At 50.6% G+C, this 25,102-nt stretch overlaps 1 protein-coding gene across 4 annotated transcripts in view; it reads right to left on the minus strand.

Moving 5' to 3' along the window:
- Positions 1 to 25,102, minus strand: part of LOC122390182 (potassium voltage-gated channel protein Shaker-like) — a 107,460-nt gene that overhangs the window by 46,643 nt on the left and 35,715 nt on the right. The window contains exon 1 of one of the 4 annotated variants that reach the window (XM_043382882.1): positions 19,151 to 19,718. The exons of the other annotated variants lie outside the window; for them this stretch is intronic. Within the exon in view, the coding sequence (XP_043238817.1) occupies positions 19,151 to 19,224 (74 nt within the window). The 5' untranslated portion in view covers positions 19,225 to 19,718. Of the gene's footprint in view, positions 1 to 19,150; positions 19,719 to 25,102 lie in introns of those variants that run through there. 4 annotated transcript variants of the gene reach the window in all.

Raw genomic sequence — 25,102 nt, forward strand, 5'->3', positions numbered from 1 at the left:
CATTCGCTCACTCTTGTGATGATGGATATCAACAGAGAGTGGCGCATACGACATCAAAGCAGAAATGTCCCAGGGCGTATTCAACTACTCCCTGCAATAGTGCTGGGGTGCAAACTTGGGCGGAATGATTGGCGATGCCGTCTAAGAGCTAAGTATGTAATGCAAGTTGTGACTGTCGAAAGCGTATCAAGAGTTTTCACCTCACATTCGTCGGTCTGTCAGGATGGAAAAGTCAACTTCAAGGCAATAAGGAAGTGCATGCTCACCGAGAACTACGGCAATTAGATGCTTTGAATGACGATTTTTGTTGCTATTTTATGTCGCTTCTATTCTTTTTTAAAGGGACCCTCCCACCTTCAAAAAAGTTAATGAATTGGCATGAAAGTGATGTCGCTCGGTTCAGAAAGAGCAAAAATGAATATCTACCAAATTTCATCGAAAAATATTCACCGGTTTTCAAGATATTAGACTTTTACTTTTGTTTACTTTTTGGGATCTCCGCTGTTCCTAGCGACTTTATTTGAAAGTGCGGCATTTGTTGCGCGCAAAGCAGCATATACCACCGCGTGCTGCCAAACGTTTTAGTAAAAGATTTAAAAATCGTTAGATCTCCGCTGACGTCACAAATTCTAAGGGGGCATACCAATGCATTAGCCCCTTAGAATCCGAAAACTGCAAGTTTGAAATTCCATATCTCCGAATTAAAGCATTTTTCGATGTTATGAATGCCCAAACCGGTATTTTCAGGCCATGGCCACCAATTTGGCTATCTCAACTCAAAACTAATGTTAAGGTGGGAGGGTCCCTTTAAGTGATCGTCGCTGTCACGGAAAACAGCTACACTTTTGAATTGTACGTATTTAAGTCTGAAGCTACAGACGCGCGTGAATGGATACATATGCAGGTCAACAAACAGTAAAAACTGAATCGAGATATCCCATCTGGCACTGCAGTTTTCAACCATTCCCCTCTCTCCATGGTGAGGGAAGCATACAGATTACAGACGATAGTAAGATGAATATGAACTATACCGTGGTGAAGTTTGCCATCACGACAGAAGCCCGTCGCTGGGAGAAAAAGTGGCTGGCGATTCAGATGACAACTTACCTGAAACAGACAAAACACGAAGTTAGATAAGGAACGAGACAAATGGGAAACGTGAGGAGACAGGGCACAGAGAAGCCATTTTGACAGACATAGGTAATAGTCAAAAATATGCAATAGTGATGTTTCCAAGCTACATTACACTGGAAGGTTTTATTTATATGTTATTATTATATACCGCCATGTGTTTTGTATTTGGCATCAGATATTACATACATAGTACATGATGCCTATGATTTGCTTCGATCATCGTGATGATATAAAACTAAAACTGTTCCGAAAATCATAAATCAAATTCCAATAGACGGCATTGCGGATATGTACCGCCCATTCCGCCCACACCCCAATGATGTGAAACACGGGCTCAGAAACTCTGAGGACGGCGCTTGTCCACCAGACTGTGGCTCCATCCATCTTGCTGGCTAAAGCCCCAAATCCGGCTTTTCTCTCAGACTTCTTGGCACAGTGCAGTGGTGCATTGGATGCAGCCTAACTGGATTCGAATGCATTTGTGTGACCATGTGTTGTAGCGAGGACCAAAATACCTAATGCTTGACTAGGAATGTGTATGTAAACTGAGTCAACTCGTTACGCCTGCGTGAAACAGTCCCAGTGCGGAACTCAATACATTATCGAACTTGGGCGGCCTCAGTTTGCAGCGCACCCTAAAATCCGATATGCAGTGAGTGTCGGATTTATTCCTCGAGCATATCTACGAAGCTTTTAAGCTGGACCAGGACAAAGCCAACGTGACGAAATTGTGAACCACATGGCTCTGGCTAGGCCTAAGATTTAAGGCGGCGAAGCGAGCCGCAAGGGTTCCAGGAAGGCAGTGGTTAGGGTTCTAACGCCAGGCTCTGGCTGTCTCTGTTTCTATTTCTGGCCCGGTCTCCGTCTAAATGAGATGTTTCCTGCATAGCGCGGCACTCGTGGAAGTCGATCGACGGCCATTGTCTGCGACAGCGACTGATTGGGGAGAATTACGACGGCTGAGATGTCACATGGCTATTGATATCGGGAGACGTGGAAAATGTAGCTGTAGGCTCAAGGCCGTCCAAATCGTAATGAGACGGGACAAAATGGTTGACGGAAGATCCACTAAATTCGTTACCGTGTTCATTGCTTAACTTTGTCTTGAAATGGGCCAAGTCGCTAAAGGTGATTATCAAGAGCGCCTGAACTTTGTCTGATTTCACTGGAATGTTTGTTCTGATGAAATATTTCATTCGTTTCACGTAACGTTTCTGCTTTTTTAAAGCGGGACAAATGTCTTGAATTTTCTAGCACTTACATGCTATTAGCATGGTGCTGGAAGCAATATTTTTTACAAAGTGGCTATTTTACACTGGCTAAACACTTTTCATCGTGCCCACTGCCCATTTATCGTTATGTCCGACGCCGAATCGCTGGCTCATGACTTTTACATGCAAACCCAACTGTTGGCTGCTTATCAATATCGCTGTCAGTCAGGACGGGCTCGCTGTCAGTCTGTGCGCGGCCGGGTGCTGCGCCAGTCAGCGGGCGGGGCGGACCCTCAGCTGCGGAGGCGGGGCCTCAGCTCTGTGTGTCTGCTGGGTCCACAAAGAGACTCCGGCGGCGCACCCGCAGACAGGTGTGCCCCACAGACGACACACTCGTGTCAGTCACGGCGGAATCACGTGATGGACCAGTGGAGGGAGAGATAGAGCGATTGAGGGACGAACAAAGCGAGAAGTAGTGATAAAATGACGGAGGGAGTGGAGGGAGCCGCAATAAACGGAAATGCTGCACGGTGGGAGAAAGAGAATGCAGAAAGTACGGGGATGGCGGGTAGATTTGATACAGCATACGGAAGTGAATGAATGACGGCGTTGAGATAATATTGATATTCTTGAGGATAGGTAGGGTTATTTTCAGGATGTTTATGAAAAGTGTTTATAAGCTTCTCGATGTCGAAGGTTTCGTTCACTCCCAGTTTATCGTGAGGATAACAAATGAACAAGTATAGAGCTTCTGCGTCGTGCATTATATATTTTACAATCAACTAATGTCAACATAGAAGTCACGATGACGATGCAAGTACCAAACCAGACATAACACAGAGGACGAAGCGGTTATAATATGCTACTAACTCCCATGAATACGTTTTGCCCGTACTGAACCTACATATGTATACTGTATATAACTAGTGTCCTAGCTACTTATTACTTAGCACTTTGCGTGTGTGTGTACCGCGCTGTGATAAAAATAAATGGTTATGACCTCGTAAGAAGCATTCATAGTGCTTAGATATTAGAATACGAAGAGCCACATAAGTTCGTAGTTATGTTGCTATAAAAAATCGTGGCAGAGCTACATATATCTACAATCTACATACTACACGGAACACAGTTGGGTGATAACGTGCGTATACGACTACCGACGTCGAAAAAAAAAATGAATGCTCGACTAGGGGCCTGGTTGTTGGAAGGGGTAGAGCTCCTTTTCCTTTTCAAGTAGTATTCGTAATCAGTGTTTCCTGTGATATCGGTGCTGGTGCTGCTCGATCAGTCCGTGTCTGCAGTGACCGGCCTCTGCTCTGCACTACCAGACGGCTGCGGGGACGATATGTCAGCGCCCTCTGTCGGCTCTGGCTGACGGTGCCGCCGCTTCAGCACTCTCTCCAGCAGCATCTCCAGCAGGAGGACCAGCAGCGCCAGGCCGGCGCCGACGCCGTACAGAAGCAGCGGGCCGTGCAGGTTGGCCACCGTCAGCGGCCGGACCACGGCGCCCGTGTAGCAGGACGCCTGGCGACGAGCGCACGCCAGCGCCTTCAGCCGGCGGCCTAGGTGCTGCGCTTGCTGCTCGAACCGCTCGGTGCTGAGGAGGCCGCTGGCGTGCAGTCGGCGCACCGTGGTGATCCGGTACGCCAGCAGAGGGTGATGTTTGGACCACAGCCGGCCGACCAACATATGACCGAACGCCTCCCGGCCGAACGCAAAGTCCTCGAACTGGACAGAACCCTGTGAGCGGATCATTACCTCAGCCATTGTCTCCAACATGGCAGGCAGGGCCGTGGAGTAGGCTGACCGCTCTCGAAGCATGGTGTGCAGCAACTCCTTCCGATCGTAGCGCACCACGCTCATGTCTCTCGCCAGCTGCCTAACTAGCGGACGAGCTGAGTGGCTGTACAGTCGCTGCATGCTCGGGAAATCCGAGAAGAGCCGGTAGTTGCGCTGGACGAGGTCGCTCACCGTCTCCGGCGGCTGGCTGCGCGGCACAGTCAGCGCCTTGATCAGATCGCTGAGGAAGGCCGTGGTCAGGATCAGCGACATGGCCACCCAGACTGCGACCAGGGGGCGGTGCCGAGCCGGTAAACGACCTCTGCCTAGCGGCAGGCTCTGTCCCAGCAGCATCGCCAGAGCCGTGGTGGTGCTTTCCGCGACAGAACTGCGGTTCAGCATTCGCGACAGCAACACAGCCACGAGCAGCGTGCTGACTCCGATAGCTGCCCACGTGCCTGGCGAGAACAGCCGGAACAGAGAGTCGACCCGCAGCTGCGGAGGCTGACGGACGGTCATGAACGAATACGGCATAATGGAGCCGGAATCGTAGGCAGAGATAGGCAGCCGGTACATCCAAGGCTGAAGCACGCCGGAGGGCCAGATCCGGTCGGCACCCCCGGCCACCATCAGCCCGATCGCGCGCGCTCTCTGGGGCGTCATCCGACCCCTGACCGCAGGGGCGTAGGCAGGGGGGGGGCCACTGGGCCATGGCCCCCCCCTTGGGCGCCGAAGGCGCCCTTTGCGATTGGAGGGCGCCGAAGGCGCCCTCCAATCGCAAATGCAATTGTGATATAATCGAATCGAAAAACAATCGCGACTGGAGGGCGCCCTCCAATCGCGAATGTGTTTACAGGGAAAATACGGATGGAGGGCGCCCTCGGAGGACGCCCATTCCAAATACGCCCTCCAAATACGGTTGGAGGGCTCCCTCGGGCGCCCTCCAACCACATTTGTAGGCTGTAGCTCTCTAAGCGTAACGGTGTTCGCCTATGTAAGCCGCTGTCCTGTAAATAAGCGCCCTCTCACCCGAAGGCGCCCTCCTGTAGGTCGCCACCCTGCTACACATTGCCGCCTTTCTGCTGATCGGCGTCCTCATTATTATTGGCGCTCTCCTACCTATTGAGCCCTCATGTGAAATTTTGAAGGCCGCCTTTCTCCCTTTTGGCACCCTCTTGTTCAGTGCCGCCCTCCTACCTATTGGTTCCCTAGTCCTTCCTGTTGAATGTTAATCGGGGCCCTTCTCCTATTGGCGCCCTCGTGTAGATCGCCGCCCTCCTAACCACTGGCACCCTCCTGTTGATCACCGCCCTCCTATCCACTGGCACCTTCCTGTTGACCAGCGCCCTCCGCACAGACGCCCTCCTGTTCGTGTCATCCTCTTGAGCAAAGGCGCCCTCCTCACCATTGCCACCCCCATTTTAATCGTCACCCTTCCGCTCATTGGCGACTTCCAGTTGATGACCGCCCTCCCACCTATTGGCGACCTCTTGTTGATCGCCACCCTCCTATTGGTGCTCTCCTGTTCCTCGCCACCCTCTTACCTGGTGGCGCCCTCCTGTTGATTGTTGATCGGCGCCCTCCTACCTATTGGTGCCCTCCTGTTGATCGCTGCCCTTCTATCCATTGGCGCCCTCCTGCTGCTCGCCAACTTCCTACCTATCGGTGCCCTACTGTCGAAACTCGGGATGTTGATCGGGGCTCTTCTACCTATTAGTGCCCTCCTGTGGATCGCAGCCCTTCTACCTATTGGCAACATCCGTTGATCGCTGCCCTCCATCATTTATTTACTCCTTTGGCATGTTTTTCAACTTAGTCGTTCTATTGCACATAGTTGATGTCTTGCCTGTGAAAACTGCCACAAATGAACGTGCATTCAGCACAATGAATGAAGTATCTATACCTACCAAAACTATCTACGCTCTACGATGCATAAAACACGTCCTTGGTCTTAACGGATTGATCCTACTTTACGTGCATCATGGCATCTATAAGGATTACGATTAAGTATTGTCAACAGGTTCGGGCGCAACAGCAGGCATCTGAAGTTTCGGTGATTGAAACTGGTTATGTGGGTACACTGTATGCATCTGTGAGAAGGCTATGAAGGCTGGTCTGAGGTAATTTGGATGATGTTTACGCATCTCGCGCTCCGGTATCAATCCGATACGGTGATCTGGTGCGTAGATATGCCACCGCCAATAAACTTTTATACATCGACACCCATGAGCCAAGCTTTCTGTACAGTTTGTGTGGCAGCGGCCCGACCAAACCTTAGGTATATTTTACACCTTCAAATTTGGTAAAAGAGCGAGAGGAGCTTTGAACAGTGATCGTATAAAAGGCGTGCCTAAAAAGCGGAGGAAAAGGTTGTTTTCAAAAATTTCGCGCGCCTTCGGCGCAGCATTTCAAGAACACTTGACCTTTTGTGACCTGGAGTATAAAGAATACACACGATGCAAAATCAATGCAGCACGACCTATACGAGGTTACGCAAAAAAAAAACTGGTGGCATGGTAAAAAACGCCTCCCAACCCCCCAACCCCCACTGAGCGATTTTTTTTATCTCGCGACCGTATGGCGCCCTCCTTGGGTGAGGTGGCGCCCTCCAAACCCTTGGCCCCCCCCTTCGCGATTTTCTAAATACGCCGCTGCCTGACCGGCTGAACGGTGAATTCCCTTGGGTCCACGATCTCCAGCGTCAGGTTGTAGAAGCTCGGAATCTGCAGGATGCCGAGCTCCAGCTGAGTAGCGCTGAAGGCAGGCAGGCGTGTGCGCAGAGACACGCTGCTACATGTGCGATTTTCGTGTGGCGATTTCTCACAATGATATCGTCTGGAGCCTTGATGTTCGTAGGCGACCCGCAGTGGTGACCCGTCGGCGATGATTCTGCCGTTGGGCTGGATGCCCGTGCGGCGGTCGGTGACCTGCAGCCCTCCCGAGGAGTTCCAGGCGCCGATCTCTCGCACCGCCCGCAGCGCGAACGTCCTGCGGAACAGGCGGCCGGTGCGCTCGGCGGTGCGCGGCGGAAGGCCGTCCAGTTGGAGACAGAGCGCGTCCGGCAGCCGGTCCAGCTCGGGCCGCAGCAGGGCGTCGCGGCAGTCCAGACGGCCGAGCAGCACCGCCGGCCGCGGCGACCAGTGCGGCAGCGGCCGCGCGCCCGGCCAGTACTCGCAGCCGGCGCCCTGCAGCAGCGCGCGCGGCAGCATCGGCTGGTCGCTCAGCAGTTCAGCGCGGAACGGGCCCTGGCAGCGCCGGCAGCTGCGCACTGTCAGTGGACCGCCCAGAGGCCAGTGGGACAGTCCCACCTCCGGGAACAGATCACCACAGAGCGTCAGGCCCATTCCTTCCTCCGACGGCAGAAGATCCTCCGCCTGCATCTGGTGCAAAATTTGAAGATAAACATCCAGCGAAAGCACCTCATCATCAGTGCTGTTCCAAAGAGCGGACAGGGAATCAGTCATCGGGCGTAGCTCTGATCTAAAAAGCCTAGTTAGGTCGAGCTGAGCAGCCACTGAAGCGATGCAGAGCAGCCCGATCGTCAGGGCAGACCACATCTTCAGTTCCCGTGCAGAGCTATCCGCTGTCAGGTCGGCAGCGCTGGGCCGCTCCGACCTCCGAGTTCCACCCCGGCTGTTTAAGAGCCAGCTGACCGCACTACGGAGCGATGTCCTGTCGACTTTGAGCCGACCAGAGAGCGCTCCGCTCTTTATAACGTCTCTCAGAGCGATTTAGCAAATCAGGTGTCGGTGAATGAAATACCCATGACGAAAGAACAATTTCTGTTGATTCAGTTACAAGGAAATCTATTGCTACGAAATGAGTTTTAAAGTAATGGCAGGTTTGACGAAAAAACATCGCTGTGAAACAAGTTAAATTTTAATAGAAATATAACGATAATTGAGGGGATTGTTCAACCTTTAGCGATAAAAGCAATGGACTTTTCGGCTTTTCAATCTATCGTTACGAAAAATATTATCGGCAAGTCTGAAGCAATTGGACAACATGAGGTTGGGTTTCGGATAATTCTGTATCTTGCAGACATTTCATACAAAAGTAAAAAACAATAGAAATGTGATTGGCTCACGAATATTTGAAATTCTAGAGAAAACGCATATTTGGAAGCAACACCATTTGCCTTGTGAGCCGTTTCGAATCGCCGCGTCGTGCAGCGGAAGTGAAGGTATGCACTCAGTACAAGTGCGGCTTTGAGACGGCCGTCGTCAGTCGTTACCAAATGTTCGCGGTGGGGATAAATATTTAGGGGAACTGCTTCCGACTCGCCCGTTGAATGCCTCCCACCATAGATTGGGTACCCGAGACCACGACACGACCGCAGATGCCGACACACGTAGAAAACAGGGCTAAACATGCTGACCTGTTGGGATAGGGGCAGTATAGAAAGACACTCAATCGACAGATTCGACCCGACAATTTAACAACCCTTTGTGAGATCTTGATCAAGTAGCACTGATGGGCTTGACATGTAAACAAACTTGCTTCCTTGATATTCGGAAAACCTTCTGGATTGCAAACAATGGAACATGTGTTGGCTCGTAAAACAAGCATTTCAGCTGACACAAAGGATTTGCACTGATACAGACAGGCCAATTTTCTCGGTTAAATTTCGTGTAAACGTCCGTCTTTCACTAGACTACCAACTGCAGCTTACATTCACTGAGCACTCAGTTCGGCACTTGACAAAACACCATCGCCGCCAAGTGGCCACCCAAGGCGAATGGCCGGCCATTGTAGCATCAGCCGGACTCAACTATACAAACGCTTGCTATACTCGTATCTGACTTCGGCTTTGATTTACAGTTTCATACATGATCTAAACGATATTCAGAAAACGTGTGGTTAGTCTTGGACCGGCGTGGTAAACGTAAGCCAGTAAAACATTATTTTCCAAATTAAACAGACCGGCTGAAAAAGACATGCCTTTTGAACTAGTATTGCCACCCAATACCAAACCTTCATTAACATCAATTCTAACGATTTTGTACCTATAGATAGGCATACACTCAAAACAGGAGAAATATATTATAGGCATTTTTCGCGGCAACAATAGACCATGTTCGTCACCTCATGCCTGCGGGTACAAACTGAACATTCCAAAGCTTTTAGTCATTCCATCTGCAGTATGTTGACATTGATCTGCAATATCTTAATGTTTTTGTTTCTAATTGATAATTCAATACTTACGTTTCATTAGTCAGCACGCGTAAAGTAAGTCCTATGTTTCGCGAATGCAGTGATACGCGCCATCTGCATCGTTTCAAGACAACACGGCTTCTCGGAAAACTTTTGGCGTAACAACAGGAGTTGTTTATGAGCTGCAACACTAACAGGACGCCAATTAAGGCGACTCCAAACAAGCACCTGAAAATCTCCAACACAATACTGCAGACGAGACCCGGGACAATTGAGAAATTAGAACTGAACATAAAGGGTGAGTCAGGTTTACTTCAGCGCTATGCTTGAAGAAACTAAAAGGAAGGTAGGATTAAATTAAGGTGGTGCAGGATGATTTTGAGGACTTGTGCCTGCATTATTCCATTCGCTTGCATCGGTATTTGCAACAGATAAATGCGCACACGTTTTTAAATATTACATGAATGCATAAATAAATAAACATTTATAATAATGTCAATTCGGCTGAACCGACGGGCTTCTAGGAAGTATGAAAGTCATGAGCTGGAAAATGTTACGAAAGCATGATCATAAACTGAGACAGCGCTGGTCCACACAATGGCATTAGCTGCAGACAAATCCATCAGGTTTATTGCACAGCTTATAAACCGGGACGCATGAGTTGCAGCTTCAGAAGAATGGAGCGTAGACGCCCCCGGTCGATATCCAGAAATAGGTCACGACATGCCGAGTTGCGAACTGCAGTTGTAAAACCCGTGGAGAATAGATGGAAAGGCTGAGCTACCAGGTCTGCTTGGCATCGGAGGCAAACACATGTTTACTTTAGCGATGCTTACAGGTGATGGGTGATAGTCGTTAGCGGTCAGCGCAAATGAGAGCCTGGGAACGACAAAAAAAAACTAAAGCTGAAAGGTGGGATGCAGTTGTTTTGTAATTTAGCTACTCGGTCACATGTATCGATAATTTGACATGTAGGAAGAAAGTACAATAGTGCTGCGTCGGCCTAGCCTCGTTTGATTTAGCCTTGATAGGTCGTGACTCTACATCATCCACATTGGTGCAGTTTCGTCCGCAGGACGACCCACAAGCAGCCAGCGCCTGTGCTGTATAACAGCACGGGACGGCGCTGTCCGCCATGTGAGCTCAGTTGGAAACGGGGGATGACCCAGACAGTTGGCTCGGACCCCGTGTATATCACCGGCGTCATTTATCAGCCAGGACAGCCTGTCTCCCAGACCTTCCAACAATTTTGTTGCATGCACCGCTCCTTCCAACATGCTAGATCACTGCCGACTTCACCATGTGGACTCTGCAGCGTCCACGTCAGCTCGAAACCCACCGATGTCTCCTTGTTTCATCCATCCAAGCGCAAACAGGGCAGTAGGTAAATACATGTCTCATTCTGTCTTGTATAATGTATGCAGCTTATTTAAGGACAAAGATGCCACCGCTAGCGTGTGCAGCTCGAGGTCGGAACCAAATTAACGCCCAAGGAGCGGCGTGCCCGTGACTGTCGCCAAGGCCAGGCCAGCAATCATTCCTGCTGTCCCCGCCCCCCAGTAGCAACTGTCAGATGTGCGCAGCAACTGTCAGTCGTGCGCATGACAACTGTCATCCAGTGCTAATTGAGTGCCACGATATGAGATTGGCCGCAGTGCTCGGCAGCGGCAACAAGTGGACATAGAGATCCCGAACAGCTGGCCTCGTGTTTGTTTGCTCGCAGATAACCGCTAAATTTATCCCGGAGAGATTAATTCGAAACACGCCGCTGGTGGCTAGCCTTGGAACACCACGGGTGGGTTATTTCTGGCCGGGGTGCCAGCGCGTCTCGTATGAGTACACCCGAGGTCGGTGGCGGGCGCCGGGCGGTGGCGATACCCTCGACTGCGACCGTGTTTACTTTGCACACACACACACGGCCTAACAGCGACATTAACCAGCGTGGTTTATCACATCCCCGTCGCATCCCTCACAAATGGCGGCGTGGGGCATCTCCATCAGCCCGCACGCGAGCCTGTTTCGCCTCTGTGTCGTGCCAGCTGCAGGACGAGTCAGTTCCGGAACACGGTGCCTCCTGACACAGGCCGTGTCGTGTCGTAGGGTGCACTCGCTGCACATTCACGGCGACAATGCTCTCCAATCGACTGCCCGACAGTGAAATGGCCCCCGAGAGGCCGGCGAGCCGGGCAGCGACGGCTATTTCCAGAGAGTTTCACAGAAACTCTGCTGGCGTGAGACGGGAGGTATTTCCGCACAGCGACGAGGGTTAGGGGAGGGGTGGGGAGGGGGAAATCTGACCGCGGTCAGTACAGAAGCCGTATTATCAGACAGCACTTCCCGATACCGGGGTATCAAGGAGGGTAGGAGAGAAACAGAAGAGTGAGTGATGAGAGAGAGAGAGAGAGAGAGAGAGAGAGAGAGAGAGAGAGAGAGAGAGAGAGAGAGAGAGAGAGAGAGAGAGAGAGAGAGAGAGAGAGAGAGAGAGAGAGAGAGAGAGAGAGATTGAGAAAATAGGGAGAGAGCGGCATTAGGCATATAAGTATACATGCTCGCAATGGCCAAGCAGATATCTATTGTTAGAGACCTGATACATGAGCCAAGAGGCATGAGTCATGATTAAAACTTCTTTGCAACTTCGCTACAAAACAAAGCATGAGGGTGCAAATAAATTTAGGCAGGATGTTAAAACAAAATTCGCCAGTCACAGCACCAACTAACACTCGACACTCCTCAGAGCTCTTTTTGTCTGGTCAGAGGCGCCATGGGGTATTTGGCGGAAGGCACGCGTCTCGTTAGCGCGCGACAGGGGGGTGTGGGGGATGACAGACGGTATGTGACGGGTGACGGGCGGCGTGACGGCTGACAGAGGAGCGGTGCCTGTTTGTGTGGGGAGAGAGGGAACTGTGTCGGAGCCTCGGACGTCTCCGTCCTTCGGCGAGTTTAGACAGGTGGGCTGTTCTCTATTCATCAGTTAGCCAAATGCTATGCTCTTCGCGCACCGACACACCTGCTATACGAAATATTGCGGGGTCATTCAGCGGCGTAATGAGTCGTGAGCAAAAACATTATGTAGGATAACATCCATGTCAGCTGATCCACAGCCTGTTTCTCCCTAAAACCAGGACTTGAAAACCAGTCTAATGCTTCCAGCTAGCATCGGACGGCTGTCTTGTGGATGGATATGGCCGCAATTCATTTAGATATTTATTTATATGGAAAGTTTTATTAGTGAACATCACCAGTCTGCCGAGCTTCACTGGCTGCAATTTATACACCCGCCTGTCCATCACTACCTCTCCCCCCCCCCCCCCCATTGGGCGGGCCAAGGGCCGTCAGTGCCCTACCCTCCCCCCTCCCCCAAATCTATCCGCCCCCTCCGTCCGGCCCGTGGCGTGAGAAGTGGTCGAGGAGATGGCTAGCTCGCGTGAGCGCCTCGCGGGCCGTGTCAGGTTCCGCCAGTCGGCGCGCCGCGGCTGGAACTGCGTGAGGAACCGCTCGGCAGACGGACAGTCAGCTGGAGGGCACGGGCGCGGTACGGCGCAACGACAAACAACGCATACCAAGACAGGATGGGAACATACTACATAGGCAGAGTAATGTTCAGGAAAGAAGAACTTGGCCAAAAACGCACATTGACACCATCATGAAAATCTATAGACTTCTTGGATGAAAGGAGTGCTAAAATGTAACGTAAGCTTAAATAAAAGCACTCACGTGGACTGGCTGAAATAAACGACAAAGGAGGAATGCTGTGCATTGATGATAGCAGAGCAGCTGATAGAAAAGCCCCACGTGGCAATCCTATGTGCGAGTGTAACAGGAATGTATGGATATGGATGGATGATGTATGGATATGACATGGATAATCATACGACACACTCGGTCTTCTTGACCCCGACGGCCTGTTTCCCCGACGGTCTTATGGCAAAATCCGGTAGCCACTCCGATCGACCGCCTGTGTAGCTCGCGCTCCACAGATACCGTCAGCGGGCATCACAGCCTTGAGATCGGCTGTCAGCCCGGCAGATTCACTGCTGGTATTGAATTGGCCTCAGGCGTGTCAGAGTTTCTTCCACACAAATTGGCCTAGCTTTGGGAGAGATGCCAGAAAAACAAAACAAAATAAATTTGCTGCGAATATTTTGACACATGACTTTTTCACCCATATTCAGCTGGTCTGTGTAGGCATAAGAAGGTGGCTTTTGTGCTACCACACTTCGATTGTGGAATAAAAGATAGAATATCGATCATTATTGATCGCTCTAGAACTCCTCAATAGTATAGAGCTGCTATATGAATGCCGGCCACCACTGCAGCCCCCGGCCACTTTCACCACAATGACCATTACCCATATCGGTCCGAGAGCGATAGAATTGTTCGCGGCGGCGCTATAGGGTATCCCCCAGCGGCAGTATAGGAAGGCATACGCTCTCTACTCTATCCCCTCCTCCCGCTATGCCTGGCCCTACAGCGAGAGCTGTCTCTGGCACATGGATAACTGTACCCTGTAGTGACCTGTCGAGGCTGGGTGCGTCCGGGTAGGTCACAACGGCGCTTGTTTGCTACAATCAAACCGGAAAAGGAACCAGGCCATGGGCCCTGGTATGGCCAGTGGCCATGCAGGCCTTCATGTCAACTAATGAGTCTGATCAGCTCTGGTCCATCGAGGTCCTGAACTGGCTGATCTAGACTGGGTAAACAAACAGGGCTGGCTTTATCTGGTTTGGCCGGGCTGGACCAACAACACCAGACGCCGCCAGACATAGTTATACCAGCACACAAACTAGCAGGTATACTAGAAAAAGAAATTGGTTCGACAGAGATCTTCAGAGATTGGTCCAACAGCTTCTGAACAGGTGGCTGTTTGATTTGTAAGCCGTTTATGACTTGCAGACTAGCTAGACTCAATTACATAGCTAGTTCGGTCCGATCAGTTCAACTCAACTCCCCGCTAACAGCCTGCTTTACGTTCACGTAACCACCTCTCCTCACAACGGCTCTGTCAGCTGCAGGTCATCATCTGCGCCTGACTCACCTATAATCTCATTATAATTTACCGTAATCATTTACTATCATCTCACCATAATCTTACAGCCGATACTGGATTGATGGCCTTGGAGTGTTAGGCGCTCGTGGCTCGTGTGTCTAATCCATTGAAAGCAAGCCTATTGGATCAAACGTAGCGCAAATGACCAACGTTGTTTTAGGGCCTGGTGGCCGATATTCTCGATGCAGAGAGGTACGAGGCGAAAAGAGTCGCACGCTTGTTCTGGGCCAGAGCTGAACGACTAATCAGAGTGGTTGTCAGGGTCTGTCATCGAATTAACGGCAAGACATTCATACAGACCGCCCAGCGGCCACACTGTCATGTACAGACTGGCACCTATCCACAAGTTTAGTGTATGCTGGGGTCAGAACACTAACTGCGGCGGCTGAGGACATTGTTGATTGTGTAGGTATAGGTGCAGTTTATCTTACATAGAAAAGAGTAACTATCAGTCAGATTATCTTATTTCTCCACTAAAAACCCAACCAGCTTGTTTCCTCCAATGGTATTTATGGTATTTTTTTGTGAGTGAAAAAGTCGCAGAATGTTTTAATGCACTTACAGGTATGACATTGCAATTTTTATCAATGCGTTGTAAAATGTTTACACGATCACGTCTTGGGTTTATCCGTAACTGATCACAGCGGCACATTTCCGGCCTAAAAACTCAGCACAGCACGTTACAATACCGACTCTGTAACACGCGCAGACAAGCAGGAAATGAACGGCCACCGTGGATCGTCCGGTGCAGTCAACGGGCACCAATTGTGTTGACAGCTCCCAGCTACTGTCTAATCGACAGCATTTCCAAAGCTGCGGCGGAACTGCACCCACCCTGCAGGGTTTGTCTTGTGCGGTATTTAGACTTTTACCATGTAATTGTAGACCTAACCTACGGAAGAAGAAAAAACTAAAGGGGACAATCAGCGTGCATGTCGCCTGTCGGATGACCGAGTACCGGTGGATGCCTGTCGGTTGATCGTAATAGCGGCTAGTTCCTGTCGGAGGGAGGAGGACTGGGGATCGATCGGTACCTGTCGGGGTCCAGGGGACCAATTGAACATGAAGACCGACATGCAGAGGGGACCGAGGGACTATTAGAGAATGCGTGCTGGAGACCGTAACACTAGCCATGCTGTCGGGGACTGGGGCACCAAACAGTGCCTATCACCATTTATTTACATCTGCACTCAGACGTTTTCTTCCTTTTCCTACACAGAGACAAGGCGCGCATAAAATGCTGCCTGAATATAGCACAATCTAAGGATCAACTGGGGTCGGAAGTAGCGAGACCGCGGAAGTGAGACCGCGGAGTGCCGTATCGATTCTCCGTTTGTCGTAATCCGGGGGACCAAGTCACGAAGGTACCCGAGGTCCAACCGGGCGACGACCAGGTGGAGTAGCAGTAGCCGGTAAACGTTGCACCGCGCACCGTGCATTAGGCCTATAGTCCTATGGCATGGGCGTTTCGCTGCTTTAAAAGCATGGCACAGTGGATTTCCGGCGATGGAGCTTGTTGGGTTTGTTGGAAATGTCATGATGGATATGCAGTTTGTCAGGGACAGTTGCGCCTTAATTAGTGAGAAGGAACAATTATATTTTTATGAAAGCGAATTATATTCAGCGAACGTTCTCAAAGAGGGTAATTAGTTGGACACTGTTACCATTTGTTAGTAATGAGCCTTCGTTTCAACCGGAAGGTGAGTGACTCCCATTCATCAGTTGCCAGTTGGGCACTGCAATAATGCATATGACTATGGTTGCAATGCCTTTTAAGTTCTTTACTTTACTTCCGTTATGAGTATTATTTTTATAAAAAAAAAAAAATTATGGAAACACAACACAGGGAGCTACAGCCTAAAGAAGCCAAAGGCAACACGCCTTCACAATTTCACATTTTACGTGAAACACCTATTCTACAGTCATTCTGTTCTATTTATTTCCTATTCTATTCTGTAGTCAAGCCTGTAAGATGTTAATGCAAGCTCTGATTATTACTTGAAGTACATCATTACCCATGCTGCCATGATCCTGCTCTGTCTCGGTAATGCTAGTTTTTCTCCGCACTGGCCCTAAATATATCCGGTGCTGTTTTCGGCACCTCTCTCAGCAGGAGCGCACACCGGGCGTGCGGTTGGACCCGCCACCGACGCCTCAGTTCTGTTGCGTACTTTAGTGATGTTGGTTCTGGCCCCGCCAACAGACCAAGGCTGGTGACTAGACGCTGTCATTCTCCGCTGTATCCTGACTTGCAAACCATCCGGGGCAATCGTGACGGCAAAACAGTGTCAAGGTTTGTCTTCACAAATTGATGCATCATATGTTGGCACACAGTGAGAAGCGGGCGTGTGTGATATTTGATATAGGAAGTATGAATTATAACACACATGCTCTCCGGCTCAATACCGGATAATGACTCGCCACAAATTATGCACGATGGCTCACCGCAGACTATCAAATGTCACTATAGGGAAAATACCCTCATTTGATCGTCGAAATGTCATGGATCGTTTTATCTTTAAATGAGAGGTTGCGGAAAGCAAATAAGATACATTGTTCATGATAAACACCATGCGTAACAAGCATGGGAAACGTTACAATGCATGTATGTTCTATTTCATGAAAAATTAGAGGCAAATTATTGCATTATAAAAAACACACCCTACATTCCAAAATAAGCACTATAAGCACTAAGCACTAAACACTGTATATATAGCAGCCTGCTTAGGTACAACACATTCTAACTTAAGAACATGATCTTTAGAATACTGCCGGTTGGCTAACTACTGGAAGAAGATGCAGTAGCTCCGAGAGACAGGCATTGGAAAGCAGCGAGAACACACGGGGTCAACATGCATTGCAGTCATGTTATCCACTATCAAAGTGTTCTATTTCGAGTCGGGTTGAAGCAGGGACGAGCAGCTGAAGCGTGCCAAGGTGGCCACAGGATAAACAGCCGGTAGTCTGCAGCACAGACCGAAACAGGGAGGCGTGCCACTCTATCGCGTATGGCGCAAGCAGCAGGGGATGTTCGGTAAAAATGGTGCATTGATATCGCTGCAGCAGCTACTTCCACGGTTATTCCTAATCAACTGTGATCCCCAATACGTAACGCTTGTTTTCCGTGGATGCAGGCTGGCGTTGTTCGTCATACACTGTTCACGGCCGGCGTGTTCCTAGTAGAGCGTCTCGGTTACAGAGCATCGATTTCATCGACCCGGTCACAAACATGCCGGTTGACACGCTGTTCTGAGCAACAGCCCACCGTGTTCACAAACATAGCCGCTATGATCGCTGTGTGGAGGTCTGCGGGGACAGCACGGCGCCTTCACAAATCTGCCTGCCTGGCATTTACTGGCCTGAGGAGGCCTGCGCGACGCATCAAAGGTTTACGGCTTCGGTTATGTGTTTTACTTACGTAAGTTTGCCAGCTTCAAATATCAGAGAAGCGGGAGCACGCACGTCTGGCGGCGTTGCCACGCAGTGCCGTCCGAGGGCTGACTTTGCTCCCGGTCGTCCGTTCGGTGCCGGCTGCTGCTGCATTAATTACCACCAAGCCGAGACGGCGGCCGCCGGTCGGCGGTACATGTTTGATGAGCGGCGATCGAGCCGGTCCCAGCCGGCCTCTCACTGCCAGCTACGCGCAGCGAACGGACCTCAGGGCTGGAAAGGTCTCAGATGGCCTCTCAGTGCCAGCTACGCGCAGCGAACGGATCTCAGGGCTGGAAAGGTCTCAGATGGCCTCTCAGTACCGGCTTTGCGCAGCGGGCGGACCTCAGGACTGGAAAGGTCCCAGCCGGCCTCTCACTACCAGCTACCAGCAGTAGCGGGCGGGTCTGAAGGCCTGGAAAGGTCCCAGCCGGCCTCTCAGTGCCAGCAACGCACAGGGGATGAGTCTCGAGGCCAGCAAGATTCCATGCCGGCGTTCTTGTCGCACGTGAAGCGTACAGTCGTCACTCTTCCCTCAGGGCAGGATCAGCCTCAATAGCGGGTTAATCTTACCCGACCTGTCCTTCGTACAGAATAGACGGACCTCAAGCCGGGTAGGCACTACAGTCCCAATTAGTCTCTATAATGCCGAGTCGTCAGTCCCATTTGGACTCTCACCGCCCAACACAAGTGCGGAGGACCGTAGCACCGACACTCACCCTGGATGGAAGTCCAAAGGAAAGCGACCCACCTCCAGGGAAGTGGGAACATGATATAGCTGGTGTGATCCGCCAAACGAAACAGGCATTGGCAGCAAGATTAAATGAACTTCCAGTGTTTGTTTCGAGTAAACGTATCTTGGTATCTTGCAGGATGAACAGTGGACCTGTAGACTTCCACTCAAACTTTTACAAGTATAACGCGGAAAGACCTCAATGAGTCCTTGAAGTCTTACTTGGAAAGTGAGAAACGGGGCCAAGGAAGCATGCATTATTAGTTATTTGAGCAGAAGATTGGCAAGTTCGTGGCTAAGAACACGACATTGTAACTTAAAACATCGAACCTCAATACTCATAACTTTTACAGACAGCCTTTAATGAACCGTGCTGTTACTGAAATTGCAGGGGCGGCTCTCTGCACAAGCAGTATCGATCAAACCTTTATTGGGGGTGCATTTGCAGCTGGACACCATTTTCCAGCGGCGCGGTCTGAGCAGGCTGCTATCAACTAGCAAAATCGCCCTGCTTTCAATGCAAACAGCGCCTCTAAGAGCCACTGCAGCTGCCGTGGCCGATCGGGGTTGTCCCGGATGGCTCTGCAGCACTGTCGACGACTGGACAGTAGCTGTACCGTACAGCGGGTACCGGGCAAAGTACCGGACATCAGCAGTACTCACGGGTGGTCGAGATAGCGGCCGGGTCGGCTCGTGGCATCCAGGTCTCCCAGGTTACACATGGCTATCGTAGCCATGGCAGTGCCGGTTTGGACAAAAACCTGGTCTCACACTGGGTCACAACCGTGGCTTGGAGAGAGAAACAGGTAGTTGGGTCTCACGTGACCACTGGCAGCCGTCACTTACGTCACCGCAGCGTCACCGACGTCACTCAACGTCACACGAGACCAATCGCGGTCAGTGACGTCACATTCGCGGCAGTGGCGCCAGAAGAATCATTGCACCACAGGGTAGCAACCGGACATTCAACGTCCCAAATCACTGAACAGTTTTTCGGTCACCAGTCAGTGACTTCACCACAAAACAAGCACTCGTGGTCTACGTCACCTGGGTAGCACATCACTTGTCTCGGCACGTTTTCTTTGTCTCCTTTAGGTTCGCGGGTCGGGCGGGCGGCACGCGGTGTGGGCGACGTCGGCCGGAGCGCGGCACACCCGCCAGCTGCGGCCAGCACCTGTGGCGCAGCCCTCGCCCGGGGAGCACCATGGCAGCCGGCGCGCCGGCGGCGATTGGCTTGTCGGCGCCGGCGGCCCGGGCCGCGGCCGGCGGCGCGCAGCCGACCGGCGCGGCCCGGCCGGGGTCGTTCTACACCCACAGACCGGTCCGGGGTCGGTCTACACCCACAGACCGGGCTGGGGTTGGTCTACAGACCGGGCTGGGGTCGGTCTACAGACTGTCCGGGGTCGGTCTACAGACCGGTCCGGGGTCGGTCTACAGACTGTCCGGGGTCGGTCTACAGACCGGTCCTTCACAGCGGACCGTCTACAGATACATAGACCAGTCCTCCACAGCTGACCCTACAGATAGACAGGTCCTTAACAGCCGACCGGCGCGGCCCGGGCCGGGGTCGGTCTACCGACCGGTCTTTCACAGCCGACCCGGTCTACACAGATAGACCAAGCCGGGGTCGGTCTACAGACCGGGCTGGGGCTGGTCTACAGACCGGTCCTTCACAGACGACCCTACAAATAGACCGGTCCCTCACAGCCGACAGACGAGGGCCGGTCTCGCCTGTCTACAGGCCGGTGAGAGTCAGACCGGCCTGATCTACAGACCAACGCGAACTCTAACCATCCCGGTATCAAGCATGCAGACCTCTCACAACCGACCCGGCGCGGGTCCGACGAGACTTGCGGTCTACAGACCATTGTCACTGCTAATCGGCCCGGGCCCGACCCAGAACAGTCTGCAGACCAGTCTGTAACATCTGACCAGTTTGTTCTAATGATCACATTTGTTCGCACCCGGTTTATGTACAGACAAGTGTCTTGTCCCTTATAGCCGACCAGCTCGCTCTACAAATTGACACTCACAAGCGGCGCTGAGCCGATTGGACCCAGCTTTTGTTTGGTTGTTTTCTTGGCTCGTTGTCTTGCCCGGAAATCAAAGTCGGATGACTGACCTTTGAGATTTACCCTAGTGTTAGACTACTTGCTGGACCCCTCCCATGGTCCTTCTGAACAGCCTGTAGCGTGTAGCAGCCTGTAGTCCCAGGCCGAGCCAGCATCCAGGGTGGTCTTCCCACGTCGGGTGATGGTCAGATCGTAAAATGCGGCCGCCCAGAGTCCCAAAGGTGACGGGCAGGAAGGGCAGGAGGCACACCTTGTCGTCTCCGAACTTTATTGGTACTGGCATGCGAGCTTCTTTCAACAAGTTATTTGTTGATAGATGGAAAGCATAACCGGTGCAGACAAAACAGTGCCAACGTGGATGTTCGCTCTATTCCAGCATATGTAATTGAAGGAAACGTCCATGCAAAAAAAAACGATGGACAGCTGAAAGACTCGCAACGATAGCAATACAGATAGCAATACAAGTCAGTTACAGCCAGGCACTGGCACAACCAGCCACTAAGTGCAGCTGCAAGATTCTATTACCTTATGCTTTGTTGATGTCGGTCACATCTTAAAATGTTTGAAAGACTGGTTTCAATGTAATAGATAGCCCGCCCCTTCGACTGATCTCTGCAATCAGCATGGTGGCGTATGCATGAACAAAAACGTCTTCTCCGCACACTGATAAACAAGCAGCTCATCACTAAACATGCCGACCGAGAGAGTCTCGACAGCCACCGCCCTGTGTGGGAGCGTCTAGACACAACATCAGACGAATGTCTCACCACCGACAAGACGGTCGGACAGATACGCCTTACCACTAAATGACGTCAATGAAGGTTTGCTTAACCCTGCCCGACTGACAGAACATGTCTGCCAATGATTCATTCCCGGGTAACATCACCAAGCGTACGTGTCAATATATACCCTGTGGTTAGAACACTGTCCAAAATTGACCGGCTTGCCTTCAGGCACGTTTCGAACACGGTTACATGGGCACCTGATCGGCAGCTGGCGTCGTGTGCAGGCCAAGCCTGTCACCAATGACGTCACCGATGGCGTCACGTGACGAAGATCGAACGGCGTGACCTTTGAGGGTGCCGGCGAAATCACCGGATCACGTGCTCGGGCCGACAATAACAGCCTCTCGCCTCCGGGATGGGCCCAATAGACAACGCCGCCCGGAACGCCGAGCGACAGGCGCTGAAAACATTGGCCTCCGCAGCCTAATGAAGGAGTGTTGTTTGGAACGAATATTGATCCAATAGCGTTTTGAATTTATTATTCAAAATATAAACACGATCAAACGCCATTTGTGAGTCGCATGCGGTCATAATTTGTAGGACACGTTGCAAGCAACATGATAAGCAACACGTATCGACTCAACTTTATTTTCGAATAAGAATAAAATTTATTTCGTTTTTTATTAATCTTTCGATCTTCTGAGCATATAAGTACGCATTTTCACACCTAATAAGGTAAACGTTGCAAATCATTCAGTTACCAAAGGAAGAACCATCAACGCACACTGCACACTGCACAGCCAGTCCTCCCTCTTTCGACCAGCCCCACCGTGGCGCTGCAGCGGTGAGCGGTGTGGTCGTTCGCTCGCAGCTAACGACCTAACCCGAGACTGCCCTGGCGATGAGTCGTCCCAACCGCGCTCGTCAACGCTGGTTGATTGACACATTCCCATCCGACTGTGGCATTGTGAGGTCTGAAAATAGACACCGGGCCTTCCACCAGCCAGGGATGGCCTCCGCCCGGTGCGTTAGCATGTATATCTGAATCTGTGTGTGCCATGTGGGGGTGGAAACGGATGCAGACTTCTCGCTCAACGACTAAGTAGCACCAGATCGCTTATCTTGGTTTAATGAATGGATACGTGCATGAATGAGAGCTTTTCTATGAATATTTATATTTGCAATGGACTCAAACACCAGAGTAAGTACATAAAAGTTCCTTCCACCATTTAATAAAATGCTTGCCAGTGTCCTGTGTCTTGCAAGGACGTAGATAGGCGCCTCATCCAGCCACAAAGTAGCACAACTGCCTCTAATTTATCACTTGTCTTGAATTCATAAATGCTAAGTGATTCATCACTGAGATAGGGGCATTGAAAACTGACATAAATGCATTGATATTGAACGGCGATTAGGAGTACCGGCTTTGATGGATTGGTGGCTGCTTTGCTCCTCATCGATGCAGTATTAGCCGATAAATCACATTAGGGTTGGCGAGCTAACAATGATCATGCTCTTCTACGCTTTCTTTACTTTTACTAAAAAATGTGAATGCATTGATTTTGGCAGTGTTTCGTCAAAAAGAGGTCACAGTTATGCTAGGTTAGAGTCAAATGACAGCTATTCAATATTCAAATAATGAAAATCAATTAGTTTTGCTCCTCATTACAATCAGTTGAAAGCCTATCACATATCTCTCTGGCCATAGTTGCTGGCTCTGCCCCTGGCCATGACAGCTCCCGTGCCGCTGTCCTCTGACACATGGGGCCGCAGTCGAAAATGCGTTATAAGTGTCAGACGAAGGTCACGTCAGCCGCCGGTTCAGGATCATTAGGTCCCGGTTGGCCCAGAGAACATCGCGTCAGCACACCACGTGCTCTGTCCCGCCCTCCTCAGGACCACCCAGGCCTGTCCCGACTCCCTCAGACCCACTCAGCCATGGCTACGAACACACTTCGATCAGTATCATTCTCAATCCTCATGACAGGCCAAATCTAGGCCATTTCAGCTCATCCTATTCCATCTACGCAATCCTTGTATACATATATTGTTTCAGTCTCATTTTGTAAAAGGCTAATGTCGATGCTGCTAACTAATGTATTGCGAATTGCGATACCGGTCGCCTACATGTTCCCTACTGTCCGATAGATGTCGCCAGTATCGCGAGTACTGCGCTGGTATACTGTGCCGCATCACATTTGCGTATTGCGGGACAGTCTACGCCTGTAAAGCCAGGCGCTGCTTGTATTGGTATGGTTTGCTTAGGATGGCCGAAGGACTACCAGAAGTTATTTTCAGTAACATGATCAAAATATTTTTTGGCATAGGCAATGGACATCAGAACTGGAAAGAGGTAATCATTCACGTAGTTAGCGCAGGCTCAGTGCATCGATAAGGACGGGTAAGGAAACACGAGCAAATGAGGTACCAAAGCCGACATCCCTGGCGTGTTTATTAAGTTCTCTGTAATATAAACATGATGATAAATTATAATTCAAACTGTTAAAGCAGAACTTAATACGTTCAATGCTCATAGCATGCATCTGACATAAAAAGTGATCTCCGGCTAGTCGAGCGGTGTAACGTTGCGATACGTAAGGCCTTCGTTGTCTGTGGCTCGATCAGACAGGTGGGTCACAGGTGCAGTCAGAGCTAATGACTGTCTACGGCGACACAGCAGCGAGACAGGCCTGCAGCAGGATCCAGGACAAAGGGAACTGACTTAGTAGTGGACTAAGTCACCAGTCAAAGGGACTTAGTAGTGACTATCGAAGTAGAAAGTCCATGCACTGCAAAAGAGCCTATGTTCGATTAAGTAAATTTATTATAAGTGCCCGTTAAGAAGAAAGCAGCTACAAACAATACCCCTGTTTCGATAGCAAGGCAAAGCTCAAGTCTCAGCGCATTCCAGTGACTTCAGGAAGTTGTTGCTCTATCTGCAGAAGCTGCGATCGTTCCACCCGTGACAGCTGCCCCCTATGACGTCAGCAGCGAGGGGCGCGGCCACCACAGCAGGCGGTTCACCCAGAGAGCGGCCAACACCTCAGTGGTGCCAAAGGGCCGCAGAATGCGCGCTTACAGACGATGGCGACGGGTTCGTGGTAGCCGTCTAATGTTTGGATAATAAATAGGTGTACAATTTAGAGTACAAAGCGCTATCGCGACACTTGAAACAGCTAAAGCCTGTCCATGAGTGTCCCGTGTCCACTATATTGGGTGAAAGTGACCCTGCAGTCTTGAGAATTAAGCCGAAACGTATATAATATTAAAAAATAGCATGTCATAACATATAAAACGGCGCCTACATCTGTGACTGTCGTGCGCTCTCTTCCTCGAAAAACATTAGAGTAGCAGAACGATGGAGAATGCGGTCTGGCCACAAAATTGGAGGAGGTGACGCTAGACGGTCTCGCAACTCGCGTCAGTGGATGGATCAGACATCAGTGCAGCTGTTGCGCTGATCTGATCGCTGGTCGCCGTCTCTGTGCCCGTGGCATCGCCCCACAGCGATGGACACAGCAGTCCCTGACCACAGCCATCACACAATTGATCATTAGTAATCCAAATATTGTGGCAGCTTTTATGACCGCGTACTCGCTGCAGAGAAATAATTTTTGTTATCCGTCAACATTTTCAATCGGATGCCCTGTTCCAATGCGACCGATGCTATTGATTAATTGATTAAAAGAAAAATGTTTGTGTCCAAATGAGACTTATCTCAATTCATGTTTTTCTTAAGAAAAGAATCTATCCGGTGCCCGTTTCCCATAATCAAGTTTTTAAACGGTTCCAACCTCTACCGAAATCGTTCACAGCGA

The sequence above is a fragment of the Amphibalanus amphitrite genome, unplaced genomic scaffold (assembly GCF_019059575.1).
Source record: "Amphibalanus amphitrite isolate SeventyFive unplaced genomic scaffold, NRLGWU_Aamphi_draft 000385F_arrow, whole genome shotgun sequence".
Lineage (NCBI taxonomy): Eukaryota > Metazoa > Arthropoda > Thecostraca > Balanomorpha > Balanidae > Amphibalanus > Amphibalanus amphitrite.